A 21,754-nucleotide genomic window follows, 5' to 3' on the forward strand; every position below is an offset into this window, starting at 1 on the left:
AGTATTTGTTATGGTAACAAGCTTGGAAGAAGTTGCATAGCAACAGCATCAACTTCCGGTAGACAGGCGAAGCGCTAGTCCACTCAACTGAAAGGATACCGTTCGTTTACAGTATACTAAAATGAACTAATGGTATATATATATATATATTAAGTGTTATACTGTATGTTAGTAAAGGTATTCAAACAAAGTGCAAGTCTTGAACCAGAACTAGCCTTGGGGAACAGTGGTGTTAGAAAATGGCATCTCATTATTAGAGCAGTCCTATAATGGTGCCAGTCCATTTACCACCCCCCTCAGGCCAAAGAGCCACCACTTGTGGTGATGAGTTAAGACGGCCACCCTTCACAGCATCACCATGGATACCACCATAACACTGGGCCCCACACAATTATTGATAGATCCCAATGACAGAGCTCTTAAAACACTGACTGGGCCCATCCTAATCAGCTTTTCTCTTCAGATGCTCAAGAGATGCCCCACAGATGATTTACATGGTTAGTAGCTACAATCACACAAAAGGCTATATAATGAGATAAAATGACAGCTCATACACATACACAAGTGGTCATACCTGAAAGTTGCCATGTGCACACATAAAATGAATGTCTGCATAGAATTAATACTAGGCCTATGCTGTGGATCTGAAGGTAACCGCCCTGTCCTGCATGCCTGTATCCCTTTCCCCAACAGCTAAATTCCAAATCAAGTTCTGTGCATGTTTCTTTACCTCGAATTTAACACAAAACATGTTGGTCACCCTCCCTTCACATTTCTCACTGTCAATCATGAACAATAAGTTTTACAGGTGAAATATCCATGCAGCATCTGCATACCAACCACTTGATCTCAATCAGTTTCATGGGGATATGATTTTAGACCTTGAGTTATACAGTGTTGTTTCAAAGTAGTGTTGTTTTGAATTATGTACAGTGTGCAAAGTTTAGAGCAGATGGTGTTAAAGGCCCAGTGCAGCCAAAAACGTGATGCGTCTGTGTTTTATATACATTTCCACCCTACGAGGTTGGAATAATACTATGAAATTGTGAAAAGTATGGTAATATTATTTTCATATGAGAGCTGTTGGGGAAAAAACACCTGAAATTTCAGCCTGTGGGATGGAGTTTGGTCTGCCTGGTGACATCACTAGAAGGTACATTTGTTAATAGACCAATAAGAGAGTTCCAAACCTCTCTGCCAATAACAGCTATTTTTCAGTTTTCCCCTCCCCACTCGGACCACTTCCACAATTCTAACTCTTCACTAAGAAGCCATTTATATATATAAAAAAAAATACAGTTTTAATTGAAAACAATCACAGTAAGCTACTTAATTGTTCCCTGAAAATGTCATATTGAGATCAAAATGGCTGCATTGGACCTTAAACTGTAGAAATACCTGTGTTGAGTTTCAAATCAAAGAACAGACTGAACAAAACTATAAACGCAACATCTAAAGTCCCATGTTTCATGAGCTGAACTAAAAGATCCCAGCAATGCTCCATATGCACAAAAAGCTTATTGCACACAAATTTGTTTACATCACTGTTAGTGAGCATTTCTTTTCAGTTGTCACACAACATATTGCCACATATCTCTCAAGTTTTGAGGAAGCTTGCAATTAGCATGCTGACTGCAGGAATGTCCATCAGAGATGTTACCAGATAATTGAATGTTAATTTCTCTACCATATTCTGCCTTAAACTTTGTTTTAGAGAATTTGGCAGTACGTCCAACCGGCCTCACAACCACAGACCACGTGTATGGCGTTGTTTTTTGCTAGCGTTGGCTGATGTCAACATTGTGAACAGAGTGCCCCATGGTGGCGGTGGGGTTATGGTATGGGCAGGTATAAGCCACAGACAACGAACACAACTGCATTTTATCGACGTGCAATTTGAATGCACAGAGATACCGTGGACGAGATCCTGAGGCCTACTAAGGTATCTGACCAACAGACGCATATCTGTATTCCTAGTCTTGTGAAATCCATTGATTAGGGCCTAATGCATTTATTTCAATTGACTGATTTCCTTATCTGAACCATAACTCAGTAAAATTGTTGAAATTGTTGCTTTCTTTTCAGTATCTTTTTTTCTAATGGTGCGCGCTGCAAAGTTTTGGCAACATGTGAGAAATTTTACCATTTGCACAATCATCCTAAAATCTCAACACAAATGAAGTGATGTTCTGTCTTACAGTAACGTTATACTATTATATTCAGTTATGTAGAATACCAGCTTTGTGATCTTGCAGACGTTGATTCAGCTTTGATCTAACTTTATTAAAACGAGCACCATTTGCCAGACTAGCCTGTTCTCTACGAGTAGAACAGAAACTGTGCATGAAGTAGAAAATAGAGTTTTAGCTGTCAGGAAGAGGGGTTCAGAAAAACTTGGATCCACAGCCACTCTGTAAATATCATATGCATAAAGAAAATAAGACTGCTGTACACAAATATAGGCTACTGACAAAAGGAACAAACTGTACAGAGGAGAATACAATTTTGACAGTGCAAAAATGCTGACTGTTGCCAAAACTGACTATCATTTTAAATACCCTGCGAGCCGCTTGATCTAATCTCCACATTTTTGGGGTGTCAAAACGGAGCTCTTGGAGACACAGAATATTACTATAAAAGGTTATACAAACTCCCTCTTATATGTACAGAGAACACACACATCCTCAAGCTGTTACTCTTACATACAAAGCTCAAACACACACATTTATAAACAAAAACACTTTCTTTGATATGAGCACCCTAAAATGGGTCAATCTCGGCTGAATAAGCACACAGCAGTACAAACACTTTCCCCCCTTTTTCGTCATTATCTAATTGGTAGGTAAAGTCCCATCGCTACAACTCCCTTATGGTCTTGGGAGAGGCGAAGGTCGAGAGCCAATGCGTCCCTCGAAACACGACCCTGCCAAGCTGCACTGCTTCTTGACACACTGCTCGCTTAACCTGGAAGCCAGCTGTACCAATGTGTCGGAGGAAAAACCGGCCAACTGGCGACCGAAGTCAGCTTGTAGGCGCCAAGCCCGCCACAAGGAGTCGCTAGAGCGGCCAAACCCTCATGACATTGGGCCCAATTGTGCAGTGCCTTTATGGTCTCCCAGTCACAGCCAGCTGTGACACAACCTGGGATCGAACCCAGGTCTGTAGTGACGCCTCAATGCCTTAGACTGTTGCACAACTCGGGAGGCCATAATTTCCTTTAAAAAAAAAAACTTTCATTCTTACCTTAGCACCACTGGTCGTCTCGTAGACTAGGTTGCCTTTACGTTTGATGGATAAATCACTCTCACTGGTCCTAATGCAGAGGGCAGAAAATTACATGAAGTTGAGCTTTAGTAAGATAAGGATACCTATGAATGCAAGTGGTAAACATTATAATTAAGCAATAAGGCCCGAGGGGGTATGGCCAACATACCACGGCTAAGGGCTGTTCTTAGGCACGACGCAAAAGGTTATTATTGCTACTATAAACTGTTTACCAACATAATTAGAGCAGGAAAAACAAATGGTTTTGTCATACCGTGGTATACGGTCTGATGTACCACGGCTATCAGCCAATCAGCATTCAAACCACCCAGCATATATATATTACACATATATTACATATTTTACATATATATTACATTACATATATGTAATATATATATGTAATGTAATATATATATATGTAATGTAATATATATATATGTAATGTAATATATATATATATGTAATGTAATATATATATATGTAATGTAATATATATATATGTAATGTAATATATATATATGTAATGTAATATATATATATGTAATGTAATATATATATATGTAATGTAATATATATATATGTAATGTAATATATATATATGTAATGTATATTTATATATATATATATTACATTACATATATATATTACATATATATATTACATATATATATTACATATATATATTACATTACATATATATATATTACATATATATATATTACATATATATATATTACATATATATATATATTACATATATATATTATATTACATATATATATTATTACATATATATATATATTACATTACATATATATTACATATATATATATTACATTACATATATATATTACATTACATATATATTACATATATATATATTACATTACATATATATATTACATTACACACATATATTACACACATATATATATATATAATATATAAAATAGGGTTAGGGTTAGCACGCCCAATTTTTCAGTTTTTGATTTGTTAAAAAAGTTTGAAATATCCAATAAATGTCGTTCCACTTCATGATTGTGTCCCACACTTGTTAAAAATACAGTTTTATATCTTTATGTTTGAAGCCTGAAATGTGGCAAAAGGTCGCAAAGTTCAAGAGGGCCGAATACTTTCGCAAGGCACTGTATGTGTATATATATATATACACACACACACACACACACACACATATAGATATACACACACATATAGATATACACATATATATATATATATATGTGTATATCTATATCTGTGTGTATATATATATATATCTATATATATATATATATATATATATCTATATATATACACACACACACATTATATTATACATTACTGATATGAGCAATTGTTTTCTGAGAGTACAGGACATTTTTGGTACAGGAGTAACAAAATACATTATAATTTACAGTGAAGCATTGCCCAATTCAAGCTTGAGTGTAGAATCTCTTGGTTTTTACCACTACCACGATAACGTCTATCACAATGTAACAGCAGAGACTCGGAAGCAACAGCGTTCCAGGTCACATGTTTGTAAATTTCTTTACCCCTCTTTCAGGATGGTGTAGACAGCTTGTTTGGTTTGTGGTTCCTCTCCACTGATGACCTCTACACTCTGATTCCTCCGAGGGGCCGGCATCCCCTTCAATGGTAAAAGACATTGAGGGTCAGAACAGATACATTATACTGCTCAAACACAAAAAAACTAAACTTGTTACTTACAGTCTTCTTTGGTGGGATGGCAGGAGGGGTATCCTTGACTAACTTCCCAGGTGACTTTATGAAGCTCATTTTGGGGCCAGGGAGGGCTGTCACCTTGGCAACTGAGACAGGGCTCATTCCTAGGCTACTGTACAGAGGTGTGGATGACGTGGAGGAGAAGAGCAAGGAGGTAGTGTTGGGAGTTGGCGAAGGAGGGGAGACCTCACGATGAACGTCTTTGCAAGCATCCAGACTTCTGGAGCGTCTGCGTTCATCGATCTTGAGCCGCAGCCTTGTTCCGGAGCGCCCCCTACTCTGTCCAGTAGGAGTGCCAATGTTGAACTTGCTGATCAGCTTGTTGATAGGCGCCAGGGAGGTCTTGTCGATGGCAGGAACAATCGCCTCATTGAACGACACTGGAGGGGGTTCTGGGATGGACGAATCAAGTCCATTTCTGCCCAGCAAACCACCGAGCCCCACCCCATTCTGTCTGGCCCCTCTGGGACTAACCGGTTTGAGCCCTGCCTCATTAAATTCCTCCCCATTGACCCAACCTCTCTCCTTCATATCCACTCTGTAGGGTTCTGCTGCTGTGGGACTGGGTTCTTCCTTGACCTTTATCTTCATCTGTCCTTCCCTCCGGGGCCCACCCTCACCCTCTCTCTGGCTCCCAGCCTGGCCATCCCCAGGAGGTCTCTTGAAAGGACTCCCAAAGTCCTCCCTGCCCTCGCCCTCTGGTGTGGACTTTGGAGAGACCGGAAAGCTGAGTGTTTGTCCAGTAGGGGCGTAAGGGTTCTGGATCTCCCCCCCTTCCTTCCTCTGGGGCAGACTGTTGTAGGGCGAGGAGAGGCCTAAGTTGGGGTTCTGTGACTGGGCCTGCTGGGTCTTCAGCTGCACCCCATACGAGTCACCCTTCTCCCCATCCTTCAGCACCACGTAGGGCTGGCCGGAGATGCCCTGTACCCGGACGGCCACCCCGTACTTGTTGGAGGGGGGCATGGCGCCGCTGCCCCCTCTGGTCTTCTCGGGGTAGCCCCCGCCAGTGTCATGGAGGTCCTTGATGAAGCGGATCTGGACGCCGTAGTCAAGTGGAGGCTTCCTGTCTGTGGAGAGGGCCATTTTGACTTCCTGGTTGGGCTAGAGGATACTTGGGCAGAGGGTGATATTCTAATCAGTCCACACACACACTGCAGTTGACAGCCAGCTTCACAAGTAATTTTTTAAAGAACAGTTGTACAGAAGTCAAAATAATATTTGTTCTCTTCATCCTAACAAGTCTCTCCATTTCTATCAAAGCTATTGTGTTTCAGGTTCTACACCTGACAATGAGCAGGTTACTGGCACAATGCATTCACTGAAACTGACTCACATCACACAGTTAATCATCCACTTAGTGCACCGCTTTCATTCTCACAAAGACATACTGTCCACAAGAAATACACATCTCAGTCTGGTTTCTCACTGTTTCTCTACTAGTCTAGAATTTGCCTGGGGCTGTTTAGTTTCCTCTTAGTCACTGCTGCCTGCCACCACAGTACGGCCATTGATGGGGTTTGCATATGACCTCCATTATACGGATTGACATCCGCTTGGATCTTCTTCATATTTCTCCTACTTTAATTCCCAGACCTTTCTTTATACTTGCATAGTGTATGACCCACTGTTGCATAAGGACAAAAAGTATGATGCAACTGGTATAGTATGAGATATTCCATATCTTCATGATACCCTAATCTTTACAATAGCTTTTCTCACAGGATGTAAAGTATTCATTGAGACAATTATGCCACTAGGCCACTGAGGATTTCTTTGTGCTGGTGTGGTCCTTTCTGTGTGGGTGTAATACGTGAGAGGAGAAAGAGAATGACTGAAGAGAGTGGGTTTTGAGGGCCTGCGGGTCTGATAGCGATCATTGTGACGTGGTCGGAATTTTTCATGCTGTCTGCTCCTAAAAAGATAAGCTATATCCTATATGCAAAATGTAGCTCAAGAGAATGTGCAAGTGTCCACGCTCATCATTCTTGGTGCTTCAAGTTCAATAGCCATAGCCTACCTCTGCGTCCGAGATCAGGTGTGCATGTAGTCGCCATTAAATAGAATAATAGGCTATAGCCTATGCATTGGCGGAGAAGCACACAGTCATCTTTCTAAATAGGTTAACTACATTGCCTAGAAATAAATGTTGATCACCCATATGTCTCCATCTGAAAATCCCTCTCCTAAAAAAGGTAGGCTATATGCAAAACGTAGTTCAAGAGAAAGTGTCCGCTTTCTCTCCAACTTTGTTTTATGTCCACGATCCCATTTTGATATCTGAAATTTCACAACAATGTGAAAAAAACCGACCTAATTTAACAGCCAATGTTAACTTTTTTTATTTGAGTATGGCAGTCACTGTTAGAATGTTTTTCTAAAATTTCTGATTGTCTCCTCCACTCACCATCAAATACTTTTCAAATGTGGGGCTATGACAGTCAATTGCAAATTAGTCTGACATAAGGTCTCATCTCACCATCACTAATGAGATGGGTCTGCTTGATGCACGTCGCTTGAGATTCTCAAAGTCAGGGGGCGTGGTCGACACAGAGCACTGAATCCAGATAAGCTACCATGTGGTGCTTTGAAATCAACTGGGAAGTTGGGAAAAATACACAACGTCAAATCATGAAGTCAGTGAACTTTTGGTCGGAAAGTCAGAGCTCTATATAGAAGCCAGAGTTCCCAGTTCCCAGTTGCAACACATATGTCTAAAATAACATTGCAGGACTGAGGTTGGTTTCGGGACCAGTTCTTGCATACAGAAAAATAAAGGCAGTCAGATAGCTATGAAAAGCTGCAGGTGTGGGTGAGATGAAGAAATCAGTGCCGCGCAGACCTCTAAGTGGGTACTTGATTGTGCGTAGCATAAATTACTAGCTAGATATACGACTTCAGGTGTGTTAATATACTGGCAAATCCGATGTATTAGTAGCCAACTAACGTTAGGTAGCTAGCTAACATACCGGTACATACTGCTCTAATGATATGCTATGCGTTTTGTAAGATCGCTAACAAATTGTCAGCCAACATAACGTGAAACGTAACCTATTTGAAAAGTCATCACATTGCTTTAATTAATTATGACAAATGTTGAGCAATACATTTTCATCCACGCTCATCGGACTTCGGCTGCATATTTTCTGCCATTTACTTAAAATCTGAAAATGTTGTGATGCCATGCCCATTCTCTGAAGAATTGCATTATGGGCCTTAAAATAACGGTAATAGTGTTCACTACTTGTATACTTCATATTTTGGCGAATTTAGTACGACATCTGGGAACCTTTGGCATACTAACTATTAGAGGTCGACCGATTATGATTTTTCAACACCGATACCGATTACTGGAGGACCAAAAAAGTCTGATACCGATTAAAATCGGTCGATTTTTATATATTTGTAATAATGACAATTACAACAATACTGAATGAACTTTTATTTTAACTTAATATAATACATAAATAAAAAATCAATTTAGTCTCAAATAAAATGAATGTTCAATATGTTCAATTTATGCAAAAACAAAAAGTGTTAAAGAAAGTAAAAGTGGCATGTAAAAAAGCTAACATTTAAGTTCCTTGCTCAGAACATATGAAAGCTAGTGGTTCCTTTTAACATGAGTCTTCAATATCCCCAGTTAAGAAGTTTTAGGTTGCAGTTATTATAGGACCATTTCTCTCTATACCATTTGTATTTCATATACCTTTGACTATTGGATGTTCTTATAGGCACTATAGTATTTCCAGCCTAATCTCGGGAGTTGATAGGCTTGAAGTCATAAACAGCGCAATGTTTGAAGCACAGTGAAGAGCTGCTGGTGTAACCGATGTGAAATGGCTAGCTAGTTAGCGGTGGTGCGCGCTAATAGCGTTTCAATCGGCGACGTCACTCGCTGAGACCTTGAAGTAGTTGTTCCCCTTGCTCTGCAAGGGCCGCGGCTTTTGTGGTGCGATGGGTAACGATGCTTCGAGGGTGGCTGTTGTCGATGTGTGCAGAGGGTTCCTGGTTCGAGCCCAGGTAGGGTCGAGGAGAGGGACGGAAGCTATACTTTTACACTGGCAAATGCATGAAAGTGCTGTTTGAATGAATGGTTACGAGCCTGCTGCTGCCTACCACCACTCAGTCAAACTGCTCTATCAAATCAGACTTGGTTATAATTTAATGATACAGAAATACGAGCCTTAGGTCATTAATATGCTCAAATCCAGAAACGATCATTTCGAAAACAAGGAATCGTTACGCTTTTTATCTAACGGGTGGCATCCATAAGTCTAAATATTGCTGTTACATTGCACAACCTTCAATGTTGTCATAATTATGTAAAATTCAGGCAAATTAATTACAGTCTGTTAGGAAGAAATGGTTCACACAGCTTGCAAAGAGCCAGGCGGACTAAACTGCTGCGTATACCCTGACTCTGCTTGCACAGAACGCAAGAAAAGTGACACAATTTCCCTACTTAAAAGAAATTCATGTTAGCAGGCAATATTAACTAAATATGCAGGTTTAACAATATATAATTGTGTATTGATTTTAAGAAAAACATTGATGTTTATGGTTAGGTACACTTTGGTGCAACGACAGTGCTTTTTTCGTGAATGCGCTTGTTAAATCACCCGTTTGGCGAAGTAGGTTGTGATTCAATGACAAATTAACAGGCACCGCATCGATTATATGCAACGCAGGACAAGCTAGATAAACTAGTAATATCGTCAACCATGTGTAGTTAACTAATGATCAAGTTAAGATTGATTGTTTTAGGCCTCCTGGGTGGCGCAGTGCTAGCTGTGCCACCAGAGACTCTGGGTTCGAGCCCAGGCCCTGTCGCAGCCAGCTGCGACTGGGAGGTCCATGGGGCTGACGCACAATTGTCCGGGTTAGGGATGGTTTGGCCAGTAGGGATATCCTTGTCTCATCGCGCACTAGCGACTCCTGTGGCAGGCCGGGCGCAGTGCACGCTGACTAGGTCGCTAGGTGCACTGTGTTTCCTCTGACCCATTGGTGCGGCTGGCTTCCGGGTTGGATGCGTTCTGTGTTAAGAAGCAGTGCAAGCTTGGTTGGGTTTCGGAGGACGCATGGCCCTCGACCTTAGTCTCTCCCGAGCCCGTACGGGAGTTGTAGCAATGAGACAAGATTGTTAGTAGTTACTATTGGATACCACGAAATTGGGGAGAAAAGGGGGTAAAAGAAAAAGATTGATTGTTTTTTATTCAATAAGTTTAATGCTAGCTAGCACCTTACCTCCTTGCTGCACTCATAACAGGCAGTCAGCCTGCCACGCAGTCTCCTCGTGGAGTGCAATGTCATCGGCCATAATCGGTGTCCAAAAATGCAGATTACCGATTGTTATGAAAACTTGAAATCGGCCCTAATTAAAAATCGGCCATTCCGATTAATCGGTCGACAACTACTAACTAAAAGCATACTACATACTCAATTTACATCAAATAGTACAGTTAGTATTACTATTCAAACACAGCTACATTGTTCCTTCTCAGTATCTATACACCATCTTGATATTATTGACTATAACCTGCCGAGTGGCAGTGGTTTAAGGCACTGCATCTCGGTGCTAGAGGCATCACTACAGGCCCTGGTTTGATTCCAGGCTGTACCTCACGGCATAACGCCTCTCCCCTATTTGACCTCAATAGTTTGTGTGTTTGTATTGGTATAGATATATAGGCTACATGTGCCTTGAGCTGTTCTTGTCTATTAATGTTCTGTATTATGTAATGTTTCAAGTTGTGTGGACCCCAGGAAGAGTAGCTGCTGCTTTTGCTACAGCTAATGGGGAGCCTAATAAACATACCATTGTTCCACCTCACCTGGAAAGTGCTTAGATTTATATATCAGTAGTACTCAACATGAACATGACCTTATACTGAACAAAAATATAAAAACACAACATGTAGTGTTAGTCCCATGTTTTATGAGCTGAAATAAAAGATCCCAGAAATGTTCCATATCCACAAAAAGCCAATCTCTCAAATATCCAGGAACTTCGCATAGCCAATGAATAGGAGTGAGTCCACAGGCCACAATCAACAGCTTGATTAACTCTATGCGAAGGAGATGTGTTGCGCTGCATGAGGCAAATGGTGGTTACACCAGATACCGACTGGTTTTTCTGATCCGTGCCCCTAACTTTTTTTAAAGCCATCTGTATTCCCAGTCATGTGAAATCCATAGATTTGGGCCTAATGAATTTATGTAAATTGATTTTCTTATATGAACTAACTCAGTAAAAATCATAGAAATTGTTGCTTTTATATTTTTGTTCAGTGTAAATAATAGATACACAATGCACACTTACAATAACCCCTAATGACAATTAATTGATGTCAATGTATCAATCATGTAATGATTTGGATTAGTAGTAGATTGTTTCAGAGAGCACATTGGACTGGAGTATGCATTGGCTGTTATAAACTGTTGTGAATGCTTATTGCCTATGACAGGTATCATGCTATGGTTAAATTGCCGTTATACAAGCTTTATGACACAGTTTCAGTTACATGTGGCCCATCAACCATGTAGCCTTCAGTATAACCTACCAATACAGGGGTTAAATGTCAACCTCTCACCCAAAAACGCTGGGAGCGGGGGGTGGACAGGATACTCCCATTGTCCAAACTCCTTGGAGCATGAGCCACCAGTGGCTATGCTAGGAATGGGCCTTTCTCCTCTCAGCTACCACAGAGCCATCTCCCACAGACTTCATAGACCCATCAGTCAGAGTGTGTTTGCAATGGGCACACCTGCAGTGTGCACACCCCCCACCCATCGGTCTCAACACAGAAGCTGCCTCACTCCTCTTTCCTTACATTTTCTTGCTAGTTTCGGGTTACAGATGCTGCCAAACTGCTCGAGTTTATCCCACAACAGTTGAGTGAGGGCCGATTAATTGGTAACCTGAGGGTAATGAATCAATAACCAGAGGTAATTAGCTATTGGTTTACATGGTAACAGCCCATGCCTTGACCATTAGGCATTAGGTGAGATTAACAAGTCAAAGTCAGCCTTCTTCAAAAAATTCTCAGGATTCCAGACATTCTCTCTATACTAAATGTTCTGCGTGAGTTTCCATTGGTTTAAGAAGCGGATTATGAGGAAGCTGTACAATTGGAGAATTGGGGCATCTAATGTATGAGTAGGGAGGTTTTAGTTTGAGGGTTTAAATAGAGTTGATCGAAGGGGTTAGTAAGGCTAACTGCCATCTCATTCCAAAATCATGAGTAGCAATATGGAGTTGGTCCCCCTTTGCTTCTATAAACAGCCTCAGTAGTGAGTGTTGCAAACGAGGACAGATGATTTTTGCACGCTAAGCGCTTCAGCACTCCCATTCTGTGAGCTTGTGTACCACTTTGCGGCTGAGCCGTTGGTTGCTCCTAGACGTTTCCACTTAACAATAACAGTACTTACAGTTGACTGGGGTAGCTCTTGCAGGGCAGAAATTTGATGAACTGACTTGTTGGAAAGGTGGCATCCTATGACAGTGCCATGTTGAAAGTTACGGATCTCTTCACTAAGGCTATTTTACTGACAATGTTAATGTATGGAGATTGCATGGCTTTGTGCTTGATTTTCTACACCTGTCAGCAACAGGTGTGGCTGAAATAGCCAAATCCACTAATTTGAAGGGGTGTCCACATACTTTTGTACATAGTGTACAATAGGACAGAAAGTAAACATATCTATATTAAGTTAACTGGGCGGCAGGGTAGCCTAGTGGTTAGAGCGTTGGACTAGTAACCGAAAGGTTGCAAGTTCGAATCCCCGAGCTGACAAGGTACAAATCTATCGTTCTGCCCCTGAACAGGCAGTTAACCCACTGTTCTTAGGCAGTCATTGAAAATAAGAATTTGTTCTTAACTGACTTGCCTAGTAAAATAAAGGTAAAATAAAAAATAAACTGGCAAATATTATTACAAGGAGACTCCTTGTCAAAACATGCATGAATCAACTGTGTTGTGGTACTTTGCCATTAGAGAAACTACAGGATTTTCAATGGGAGACATAAGCCCGGATGGCAATGTTTGGTGAACGTATTGGGAGGCTACGCCGTAGCAGGCCAGGGTTTTGCGCCATTGGTTTCACTCTATCCCACACTCTCAGACAAGGCCATGTCACAATGCATTACTATGTCAACAGAGAGTGGAATGTCACCGAACAGGACTATTTGCCAGCCAGCCAGCGTCCTTCCCTCTACCCACACCCCTCCCACTCGCCCTCTCTGCCCCACTTTCTCACCCATGCAGTTTGCCCTATATGTGACACACACACACACACACACACAAAAAGGTGAGAAAGCACCACCACTGGAGTCAAAATACAGTATGAATGGATTATGGGGGTTTGAATGACTAAATTACATTTTTTTATATCACAACTAAAGCCACCCTTGCAACACAAGGGAGTACTGTAAACTAATTCAAATCTACACAACCCTAAAGCCTAAAAAAGGTGACAAATTTATTTTTTTAATTCAAAGAACACCTGGATTGTACAATATTTGCACAAGCTCGTTGTTATTCATTACTAGACAGCCATTTTCAAGTGTTGACAGATTTTCAAGCCGATTTAGGTCCAAACTGTAACTAGGCCACTCAGGAACATTCAATGTCATCTTGGTAAGCAACTCGAGTATATTTGGCCTTGTGTTTTAGGTCATCGTCCTGCTGAAAAGGTGAATTTGTTACCCAGTATCTATTGAAAAACAGAACCAGGCTTTTCTTAAGGATTTTGCCTGTGTTTAGCTGTATTGTTACTTTTTATCATTATTATTTTATTTTTTTAACTCCCGAAGTCCTTGCCGATGACAAGCATACCCATACCCATGATGCAGTCACCACCATGCTTGAAAATATGAAAGCGGTACTCAGTAATGTGTTGGATTTGCCTCAAACATAACACTTTGTATTCAGAACATAAAGTTGATTTCTTTGCCACATTTCTTGCAGTTTTACTTTAGTGCAACAGGACGCATGTTTTGGAATAAAACATTCTGTAGAGGCCTCCTTATTTTCTCACTCACTGTTAACTACAATGTTGATCCATCCTCAGTTTAATTGCTATAATAAAGAAAAAAACTGTTTAAAAGTCAGTATTAGCCTCATGGTGAAATTCTTGAGCACTTTCTTTCCTCTCTGGCAACAGTTAGGAAGGACCCCTGTATATTTGTAGTGACATCTACCGATAGGTGCCCTTCTTTGCGAGGCATTGGAAAACCTCCCTGGTTTTGTGGTGGATTCTGTGTTACTCGAACAGTGTATTTCAGAGGGACCTTGCAGCTTGATGTGCACCCACACTGCCCGTTCATCATTTCACAATAAATAAGAAATTATGGCATAGCACTGGGAGTCATTACTTGAATGTGTCACCCCTGTATGGGATTGTCGCTTGTTGCCCGTTTCCACCTAAGTGGAAAGCCTGAGTCTCATTGCTCAACTTGCACACATAATTATCTGAGAAGTTAATGTGGAGGACCATCTAATTGTGCTTAATATTCTCTTTGATTTATCTGAACTGACCTGGTGAATCCAGTTGTTGTGTTGACTGCCATTATCCTCCAGCTCTCTGTTGAACTCTTTAAATCAACTCCCCTATGATTCCTATTTTGGTTCTTTACACAGTTTTTATAGTTATCACCAACTGCGACATATTCTCTCTGCCAGTGCTCCCATGTGGCCTTTCCATTAGGGTTGTGATCAGCAAACTGTACTTCATCGAAGCAACATTCAGTGTATTCACGGCGCATGCATCTTTTGTCCTCTTTACTACATGTTATACTTGACAGGAGTGGGGACAGACTTTTAGTAGGAACCATGTCTCCGTTTGCCAAACTGTCAATGAGAAGATTCTGGTACTTATGTGGATGGCATGCACATGTATTGCGGTCACTATGCTTAGTCTCGAACATAGAATGTCCTGTATCTTCTGAACTGTCTGTAGGACAAGCGGTGCTGCTTGTCCTTGTGCAGTATTCTCCTATCTTTCAACAGTGTCTCTTCCCTGGGAGCAGAATGTTTTTTTGCTTTTCACTGGTAGATTTATTTTTCTGTTGCATGATGGGCAATGGTATTCCTCACTGACCGTTGACGTTAGGACTACAGAACAAAAACTTCTGTACTTCAGCCTTTCATCTCTCATCTTTAATTCATCTCATCAGCATCTTATTTTTGCTCTAAGGTTTTTCCATCTCCCCTTTGAGTTTCACTCGCTCTGCCAGGGCCTAGTGTTGATCTTTGTCTGTTCCTTGGTAGGATAGGTGAATGCTCTGGTGTGCTGCATTGTACAAGGGCTGGGTCTCCCTGGATTTCCTGCTCTTAGATTAATTAGTTCATGAAGGTTCTCTTTTCACTACACCTCTTCTTTGAGTTTCTCCATTTCTGCCGAAGCTTCCCTTTACATTTTTCAACTCGATTTCTGCTCTGGATAACCCCCCCAAAATGTTTTTATTACAATCTCAAAAGTAAGCCTAATATTAAATTAGGACAACAATTTAGATTTGCATAATGACTTCCTATCTCCTCTCAGGATCAGCATTTTGTCTCTCCCTGTATCTCAGTGTTCTCACATCCTCAAGCTGACATTAATAAAAATTAAATTAGTCTATAGCCAACACTTTTTCCCCCCCAGTACAACAGCGCCTCTTCAACCTCAGGAGGCTGAAGATATGTAGCTTCCGCCTGGTACAGCAACTGCACCAACCGCAGGGCTCTCCCAGAGGGTGGTGCGGTCTGCCCGACGACAAACTACCTGCCCTCCAGGACACCTACAGCATCCAATGTCACAGGAAGGCCAAAAAGATCATCAAGGGCAACAACCACCTGAGCCACTGCCTCTTCACCCCGCTATTATCCAGAATACGTGGTCAGTACAGGTGCATCAAAGCTGGGACCGAGAGACTGAAAAACAGCTTCTATCTCAAGGCCATTAGAACGTTAAACAGCCATTACTAGGCAGCTTCCACCCGGTTACGTAACCCTGCAGCTTAGAGGCTGCTGCACTACATACATAGACTTGAAATCACTGGCCACTCTAATAAAAGGAACACTAGTCACTTTAATAATGCTGACATATTTTTGCCTTACTCATATGTATATATACACACACTATTCTACTGTACTTTAGTCTATGCCACTGACATTGCTAATCCTAATATTTATATATTCTTTAATTCCATTATTTTACTTAGGTTTGTGTGTATTGTTAGATATTACTGCACTGTTGGAGCTAGACACACAAGCGTTTTACTACACCCGCAATAACATATGCTAAACACGTGTATGTGACCAATAAAATGTTATTTGATTTATAACTATACTGAGCAAAAATATATAAATGCAACACGCAACAATTTCACATATTTTACTGAGTTACAGTTCATAAGGAAATCAGTCAAATTTAATACATGCATGTGGCAGTAATCTATGGATTTCACATGACTGGGAATACAGACATGCATAATTTGATCAAAGATACCTTAAAAAAAAAGGAAGGGGCGTGGATAATTTTTTATTTATTTTATAAAGTCAATACCTGGTGTGACCACCATTTGCCTCATGCAGCATGACACATCTCCTTTGCATTGAGATGATCAAGCTGTTGATTGTGGCCTGTGGGAGAGATGTCCCACTCCTTTTCAATGGCTGTGTGAAGTTGCTGGATATTGGCGGAAACTGGAACATGCCGTTGTACACCTTGATCCAGAGCATCCCAAACAGGCTCAACGGGTGACATGTCTGGTGAGTATACAGGCCATGGAAGAACTGGGACATTTTCAGTTTCCAGGAATTGTGTAGATCTTTGCGACATTGGTTTGTGCATTATCGTGCTGAAACATGAGGTCAAATCAAATGTATTTATATAGCCCTTCGTACATCAGCTGATATCTCAAAGTGCTGTACAGAAACCCAGCCTAAAACCCCAAACAGCAAGCAATGCAGGTGTAGAAGCACGGTGGCTAGGAAAAACTCCCTAGAAAGGCCAAAACCTAGGAAGAAACCTAGAGAGGAACCAGGCTATGTGGGGTGGCCAGTCCTCTTCTAGCTGTGCCGGGTGGAGATTATAACAGAACATGGCCAAGATGTTCAAATGTTCATAAATGACCAGCATGGTCGAATAGCTGACAGCGGCAGACGAATGGCGCGACAATGGGACTCAGGATCTCATCACGGTATCCCTGTGCATTCAAATTGCCATCGATAAAATGCAATTGTGTTTGTTGTCTGTAGCTTATGTCTGTCCATACCATAACCCCACCATGGGGCACTGCTGATGTCAACTTTGTGAACAAACTGCTCGCCCACACAACGCCATACACGTACGTGGTCTGCGGTTGATCATGATTGGACATGATTTGGAAAGGCAAACACCCGTCTATATAAGGTCCCACAGTTGACAGTGCAAAAACCATGTAATGAGGTCGAAGGAATTGTCCATAGAGCTTGTCCAATTTTCCATAAAGGATTGTATCGAGGCACAGATCTGGGGAAGGGCACCAAAAATGTCAGCAAAATTGGTCCAAGAACACAGTGACCTCGATCATTCATAAATGGAAGAAGTTTGGACTACTCAATTTTAGAATTTGGCTGTAATGTAACAAAATGAGGAAAAAGTCAAGGGGTCTGAATATTTTTTTAATGCACCGTATGGCCACTATATCTAGGAAAACCAAAGTCCCAAAGGCTGGGCCTAATTGTGTATAACAGGTCATACAAGACATTTTGTAGTGATTCCTATGTTGTTGATGTAAAGAATAGTTGTTGGTCCGTGGTGTGTAATCGAGAGCAAACAGACGTCACAGTTGACATGAAATTACTTTCCCCAGTTACTAATAAGCATGCACACATTAAGGAAATGGCTAAACTTGAATCTCAGTGGATTGATGAGGAATTGAAAAACAATGGTTGAAAGGGATGAGGCAAATGGAATGGCAAATAGGTCTGGCAAAACAATCAATTGCCAAACGTACTGCAAATTGAGAAATCATGTGACTAAACTGAATTTAAAAAAGTAACTACACTATGAAACAAAGATAAATGACATCTAGAACGATATTAAAAAGCGTTGGAGCACCTTCAATATAATTTTGGGAAAAAAGGCAGACTCCGCTCCATTTTCATTGAATCAGAAGGCTCATTCGTCACAAAACCGACTGATATTGCTACTTAAATTACATTTTCATTGGCAAGATCACATAATGAAGCATGACATGCCAGCAACAACTGCTGACACTACACATCCAAGTATATCTGACAGAATTTTGAATTCCGTAAAGTGAGTGTGGAAGAGGTGAAACAATTATTGTGTATCAACTGACAACTTGGATGGAAAATGACTGTGGATAATAGCAGACGATATTGCCAGTCTTATTTGCCATATCTACAATTTAAGCCCCCTCTCAGGCCTGGAGAAAAGCAAAAGTAATTCAATTATCCAAGAATAGTAAAGCCCCCTTTACTGGCTCAAATAGCCGACCAATCAGCCTGTTACCAACCCTTTGCAAACTTTTGAAAAAAATTGTGTTTGACCAGATGCAATGCTATTTTACAGCAAAGAAAAATTGACAAACGTTCAGCATGCTTATAGGTGAAGGACATTCAACAAGCACAGCACACAAATAACTGAGGTTTGCCTGAGAGAAATTAATGATAAAAAGATTGCGGGGGCTGTTTTGTTAGACTTCAGTGCGGCTTTCGACGATATTGATCAGTCTGCTGCTGGAAAAATGTACAGTTGAAGTCAACATACACTTAGGTTGGAGTCATTAAAACTAGTTTTTCAACCACTCCACAAATTTCTTCTTAAATTAACAAACTGTAGTTTTTGCAAGTCAGTTTGGACTTCTTACTTTGTGCATGACAAGTAATTTTTCCAACAATTGTTGACAGATTTTTCAATTATAATTCACCGTATCACAATTCCAGTGGGTCAGAAATTCACATACACTAAATTGACTGAGTCTTTAAACAGCTTGGAAAATTCCAACAAATGAAGTCATGGCTTTAGAAGCTTCTGATAGGCTAATCAATTCAGTCAATTGGAGGTGTACCTGTGGATGTATTTCAAGGCCTACCTTCAAACTCAGTTCCTCTTTGCTTGACATCATGGGAAAATCAAAAGAAATCAGCCAATAACTCAGAAAATAATTGTAGACCTCCACAAGTCTGGTTCATCCTTGGGAGGAATTTCCAAACACCTGAAGGTACCATTGTTCATCTGTACAAACAATAGTACATAAGTATAAACACCATTGGCCCACGCAGCCATCATACCACTCAGGCAGGAGACGCATTCTGTCTCCTATAGATTAACGCATTTTGGTGCAAAAAGTGCAAATCAATCCCAGAACACCAGCAAAGGACCTTGTGAAGATGCTGGAGGGAACCGTTACAAAAGTATTTATATCCACAGTAAAAGGAAGAATGAAAGGAAGAAGCCACTGCTCCAAAACCGCCATAATAAAGCCAGACTACGGTTTGCAACAGCACATGGGGACAAAGATGGTACTTTTTGGTGCTCTGGTATGATGAAACAAAAATAGGACTGTTTGGCTGTAATGACCATCGTTATGTTTGGAGGAAAAAGGGTGAGGCTTGCAAGCCAAAGAACACCATCCCAACCGTAAAGCACAGGGGTGGCAGCATCATGTTGTGGAGGTGCTTTGCTGCAGGACGGACTGGTGCACTTCACAAAGTGAAGTATGTGGATATATTGAAGCAGCATCTCAAGACATCAGTCGGGAAGTTAAAGCTTGATCGCAAATTAGTCTTCCAAATGGACAATGACCCCAAGCATACTTCCAAAGTTGTGGCAAAATGGCTTAAGGACAACAAAGTCAAGGTATTGGAGTGGCCATCACAAAGCCCTGACCTCAATCCTGTAGAATATTTGTGGGCAGAACAGAAAAAGTGTGTGCGAGCAAGGAGGCCTACAAAGCTGACTCAGTTACACCAGCTCTGTAAGGAGGATTGGGCCAAAATTCAACCACCTTATTGTGGGAAGCTTGTGGAAGGCTACCCAAAACTTTTGACCCAAGTTAAACAATTTAAAAGGCAATGCTACCAAATACTAATTGAGTGTATGTAAACTTCTGGCCCACTGGGAATGTGATGAAAGAAATAAAAGCCTAAATATCACTACTATTATTCTGACATTTCACATTCTTAAAATAAAAGTGGTGATCAGTTATTTAGGCTTTTATTTCTTAACATCCCGACAGGGAATTTTTAGTAGGATTAAATGACAGGCATTGTGAAAAACTGAGTTTAAATGTATTTGGCTAAATTCCACCTTCAACTGTATGTATTATGGCTTTACATCTCCTGCTATATTGTGGATAAAGAGTTACCCATCTAACAGAACACAGTGTTCTTTAATGGAAGCCTCGCCAACATAATCCAGGTAGAATCAGGAATTCCCCAGGGCAGCAGTTTAGGCCCCTTACTTTTTACTAACTACATGCCACTGCCTTTGAGTAAAGCCAGTGTGTATGTATACGGCTGACTCAACACTATACACGTCAGCTACTACAGTGAGTGTAATGACTGCAACGGTTAACAAAGAGCTGTAGTTAGCTTCAGAATGAGTGGCAAGGAATAATTTATTCTTCAATATTTCAAAACTCAACGCATTGTATTTTGGACAAATCATTCACTAAACCCTAAACCTAAACTAAATCTAAATGTGGAAATTGAGCAAGTTGAGGTAACTAAACTGCTTGGACTAACCCTGGATTGTAAACGATCATGGTCAAAACATTGATACAGTAGCTAAAATGGGGAGAAGTCTGTCCATAAAGCACTACTCTGTCTTCTTAAAAGCACTATAAAAGAGGCAGTTCCACCAGGCTTTTGTCGCACCTGGACTGCTGTTCAGTCGTGTGGTCAGCTGCCACAAAAAGGGACTTAGGAAAATTGCTATTGGCTCAGAACAGGGCAGCACAGCCGGCCCTTGGATGTACACACAGCGCAAATAATAATATGCATGTCAATCTCAAAATGGAGGAGAAATTGACTTCATCAATAATTGTATTTGTGAGAGGTATTGACATGAAAGCACTGGAGCGGTCTCTGTTTAAACAACTAGCACACAACTCTACATAGAGCCATGACTACATGGAACTCTATTCCACATCAGGTAACAGATGCAAGCAGTAGAAAACAGACAAAAAAAACAGATAAATACACACCTTATGGAACAGCGGGGACTGTGAAGCAACACATAACACATGCACACACAATAACATACAAACTATACAGATGTCAACATGAATTTTGTGTTGTAGATATGTGGTAGTGGAGTAGGGCCTGAGGGAACACAGTGTGCTGTGAAATGTTATGAATGTAATGTTTTTTTAAATTGTATAACGGCCTTAATTTTTCTGTACCCTGTCTCGGTAGCAGCTAATGGGGATCCATTATAAATACATCCGGAGTGACTGGACATCACTGGCTACAACAAAATGGTTCCAGTCTGGCTAGCTACATTGTCAGATTACATTTCTAATTTTGTCAGATAGTGCACTTGAATTTGCAATGAAAATGACTGTTAGCTAGCAAAAGTTAGCTTGCTGACTAGCTACTTGTATGATCTGTGTAGTAATATTATTCAAATCAGAAACCATTTGCATGGCTAGTTACAGCCTAATGTTAGCTGGCTAACGTTGAACCTAGTTGGTTAGCCCTTTAGCTACCTGCACATGCATACAACAGCTATGACAATGTTTGCATTG

At 40.7% G+C, this 21,754-nt stretch overlaps 1 protein-coding gene across 2 annotated transcripts in view; it reads right to left on the minus strand.

Moving 5' to 3' along the window:
• The window catches only part of cgnb (cingulin b), a 55,481-nt gene that overhangs the window by 24,263 nt on the left and 9,464 nt on the right, over positions 1 to 21,754 (minus strand). Inside the window, exons 2-4 of one of the 2 annotated variants that reach the window (XM_029657830.2) lie at positions 4,996 to 6,111; positions 4,821 to 4,915; positions 3,244 to 3,313 (exon numbers count right to left, since the gene is read on the minus strand). In XM_029657830.2, coding sequence (XP_029513690.1) covers positions 3,244 to 3,313; positions 4,821 to 4,915; positions 4,996 to 6,093 — 1,263 coding nt within the window. In that variant the 5' untranslated portion in view covers positions 6,094 to 6,111. Of the gene's footprint in view, positions 1 to 3,243; positions 3,314 to 4,820; positions 4,916 to 4,995; positions 6,122 to 21,754 lie in introns of both variants that reach the window. The other variant, XM_029657829.2, reaches the window with a different exon arrangement.

Source organism: Oncorhynchus nerka, linkage group LG4 (assembly GCF_034236695.1).
Source record: "Oncorhynchus nerka isolate Pitt River linkage group LG4, Oner_Uvic_2.0, whole genome shotgun sequence".
NCBI classification, from domain to species: Eukaryota; Metazoa; Chordata; class Actinopteri; order Salmoniformes; family Salmonidae; genus Oncorhynchus; species Oncorhynchus nerka.